The sequence below is a fragment of the Primulina eburnea genome, chromosome 8, assembly GCF_022965805.1.
Source record: "Primulina eburnea isolate SZY01 chromosome 8, ASM2296580v1, whole genome shotgun sequence".
Classification (NCBI taxonomy): Eukaryota; Viridiplantae; Streptophyta; class Magnoliopsida; order Lamiales; family Gesneriaceae; genus Primulina; species Primulina eburnea.
Window position 1 is genome coordinate 26,592,372 of NC_133108.1, and position 3,246 is coordinate 26,595,617.

The 3,246-nt window shown below is 37.6% G+C and overlaps 1 protein-coding gene across 1 annotated transcript; it reads right to left on the reverse strand.

Annotated features, from left to right (window-relative positions):
- Nucleotides 1-1,054: 1,054 nt before the first annotated feature.
- On the reverse strand, nt 1,055-1,749 carry LOC140839112 (uncharacterized). Its single transcript, XM_073205747.1, has 3 exons — nt 1,491-1,749; nt 1,276-1,406; nt 1,055-1,222 (listed from the first exon to the last, which is right to left on the reverse strand). Exons 1-3 carry the CDS (start codon nt 1,747-1,749, stop codon nt 1,055-1,057), a joined length of 558 nt encoding a protein of 185 aa, XP_073061848.1.
- Nucleotides 1,750-3,246: the final 1,497 nt, after the last annotated feature.

Sequence of the window (3,246 nt, forward strand, 5' to 3'; positions counted from 1 at the left end):
GGAGTACAGTGGTGTATCTTTTGTGCACATTCAGATTTTTTGTCTGATTTTCTTCAACTCCATACATCTCCATCTTTTTTAGGCAAGGAATAGAATTTCATTCCTTTACTTAGCTCCCCCACACCTTACATCTCCTTTTCGTATCCCAAAATACTTTTAGCTAGAACTTGGTTATTTTTACAGGTGCAACTTGATTATTTTATATTTCTGTACACCCTCAGATTGGAATAAAGGGTAGGAAAGTGTGGCTTCAGTCCCATCTCAGGGGTGCATAAATAAGTCTTGATATAAGGACGAAAAAAATCGCCAAACAAATATTATCGATAAGCTCAGTACAATGCGTTGGTCTAACAAAAATCTGCCTAACTCATCCTCGTGCTGCTGGGCAGTGTTCGTGTCAAGGAACGTGTTCAAGTTCAAGTAACCTAATAAATCTCGGATTCCCCACAAGCAATTTAAAATTTCACTATGTCATGCATTCTTCTACAGCCAACATACGTGCAAAAATTTCATTATCCAATCAAGATTGTCATGCTTCAACAACAAGTGTGTTATCAACTAAAGTCATGACACAATGGATGTACATATACGTGATCAATTCAACATCATCATTGGCTACCACGTACCAATCTAACACCAACTATTTACCACTTCTCATTTGAAACTCATATAAACGAGGCAAACACAAAAATACAAACAAAATATACAAACCAAACTAAATACAGACGCCCCAAATACAAATAGTGCAATGTCCCATCGCACAAAACCACTGAAACAAATAGACAAACGGAGGAAACTAACATGGATGTTAAACAAAATGCATCGGAAATGAAAACAGTTAAAACGAATGCAAAGAAAAGGAAGCACGAGGACTCCCCTGATCATTTCCCATCCTCATCGTCATCGGGTGGCACACGTTGGGCTAATGATCATCTAGCTGGGGGTAGGGATAACATAAGGGGAACAGAGGAAAACTCAAATAAATACGAATAAAATTAGTATGGGAGAGAAATTAGTTCTCAATTTATAGCCTAGAGCTAGATTGTAGGTCCTTCTAAGTTCTGGTTTTCTTGGAATCGAGTGACTCCAATTTGTAGCTCCACTGGCCACCTAAGTAGTTTTTCAATCTTTGGCCATTGACTGTGAAGGGTTCATTCTTCCCATCTTTCAAAGTTATGGCTCCCGAGGAGAACACATTGGTAATCATGTATGGCCAATCCACCTTGATTTGAGTTTTCCAGGAAACAAATGCAACTTGGAGTTTTACAACAATACCGCTTCACCCTCTTTAAACTCTCTAAGCATGATGTGCTTGTAGTGTGCTTGCTTTGTACGCACTTTGTAAGTCAACGCCATGTCATATGCTTGACCTCTAAATTCGTCCAATTGCAGCAACATGTGCTCACCTGCAAGAGAAAAATCAAAGTTCAGCACTTCATTTGCCCAATAAACTCGATGCTCTAACTGTACAGACAAATGACAAGCTTTACCAAAAAACAGCCTATAAGATGTAGTGTCTATAGGTGTCTTAAAATCAGTTCTGTATGCCCAAAGCGCGTCATCTAACCTCAATGACCAGTCTTTCGGATTCACTCCCACAACCTTCTCCAAATTTCTCTTGATCTCGCGATTTGACACCTCAACTTGACCACTTGTTTGGGGGTGACAGAGAGTAGTGTTCTCATTAGTGACACAATATTTGCCCAAAAAAAATTTCGAAACACTTATTGTAAAAATGGGTGCCACCATCACTAATTATAACTCGTAATGTTTGAAATTTATTAAAAATATTTTTCTTCAAAAAATTTAGTACCACTTGAGCATCATTCGTGTCATATGATTTCTCCTCCACCCATTTGGAGATATAGTCAACTAAAACCAAAATGTATTTTTGTGAAAGATGTTGGAAATGGTCCCATGAAATCTATTCTTCAAACATCTAAAACCTCGCACTCAATAATGTTATTCAAAGAAATCTCATGGTAATTAGAAATGTTACATGTGCGCTGGAATCTATCACATGCAAGGACAAATGAACGTGAATCTTTGAAAAGAGTTGGTCAATAAAAGCCACATTCAAGTACCTTAGATGTCGTTCGTGTTGGTAAAAAATGACCACCTACATCAAGGTCATGACAGTGACTAAGGATCTGTCCCATTTGTTCCTCTGCCACACATCTCCTTATCATGGCATCTACACAAATTTTGAACAAGAATGGTTACTCCCAAAAATAATATTTCACGTCCGAAAAGAATTTCTTTCTTTGGTGAAATGTTAGATTTGGAGGGTGTGAGCCTGTAACAAGGAAATTAGAGAAGTCTGCATACCATGGACATTTTCGCATCATAACAACTGCTCATCAGGAAACCAATCATCTATCTCATCATTTACACATTCTTCGCTAATATGCTCAAACCTAGAAAATTGATCAGCTACCACGTTTTCTACACCTTTTTTATATTTTATTTCGAGGTCAAACTCTTGAAGAAGTATAATCCACCTAAGCAATCATGGTTTGGCCTCTTTCTTAGCAAGCAAGTACTTAAGTGCAGAGTGATCAGTAAAAAAAATGACTTTTGATAAAGCAAGGTATGAATGGAACTTATCAAGAAATAATACCTTGTTCCTCCTTTGGCCTAGAATAGCACCAACAGCAGTATCACTAGCATCTCACATTACCTCAAATGGAAGATATCATTCAGGTGCCACCAAAACAGGAATTGTCACCAAACGCTCCTTAAGTTCTCACGTGCCTGAAAACATTCATAATTGAAATAAAATGGCATATCTTTCATAATTAGAGAAGACAAGGGATTAGCAATTTTAGAAAAAACTTTAATGAAACGCCAGTAAAAACAAGCATGCCCTAGAAAAATTCCAACTCCCTTTACTGATGTCGGTGGTAGTAGATTCTTGATGACTCCCACTTTAGCCTTATTCAACTCAATCCCTTGTTCAGAAATCTTATGTCCTAGCACAATCCCTTCTTATACCATGAAATGGCATTTCTCCGTATTCAGCACAAGGTTTGTCTCCTTGCACCTCATCAACACCAAGTTAAGATTCTGGAAACACTCATCAAACGTTGCACCAAAAATATATAAGCCATCCATAAATAATTCAACAAAATTTATAATAATATCATGGAATATAGAAGTCATGCATCGTTGAAAAGTGGAAGGGTCATTACAAAGACCGAAGGGCGTACGTTTGAAAGCAAAGGTGTCAGAAGGACAAGTAAAAGT

Excerpts from the sequence above, each read along its gene's own strand:
- LOC140839112 (XM_073205747.1), bottom strand. The coding sequence starts at position 1,749 with ATGGTGGCACCCATTTTTACAATAAGTGTTTCGAAATTTTTTTTGGGC. Across the intron at positions 1,407-1,490 it reads ATCTTATAGGCTGTTTTTTG|GTGAGCACATGTTGCTGCAA; the intron begins GTAAAGCTTGTC and ends TTTCTCTTGCAG. Across the intron at positions 1,223-1,275 it reads AGTTTAAAGAGGGTGAAGCG|GTGGATTGGCCATACATGAT; the intron begins GTATTGTTGTAA and ends ACTCAAATCAAG.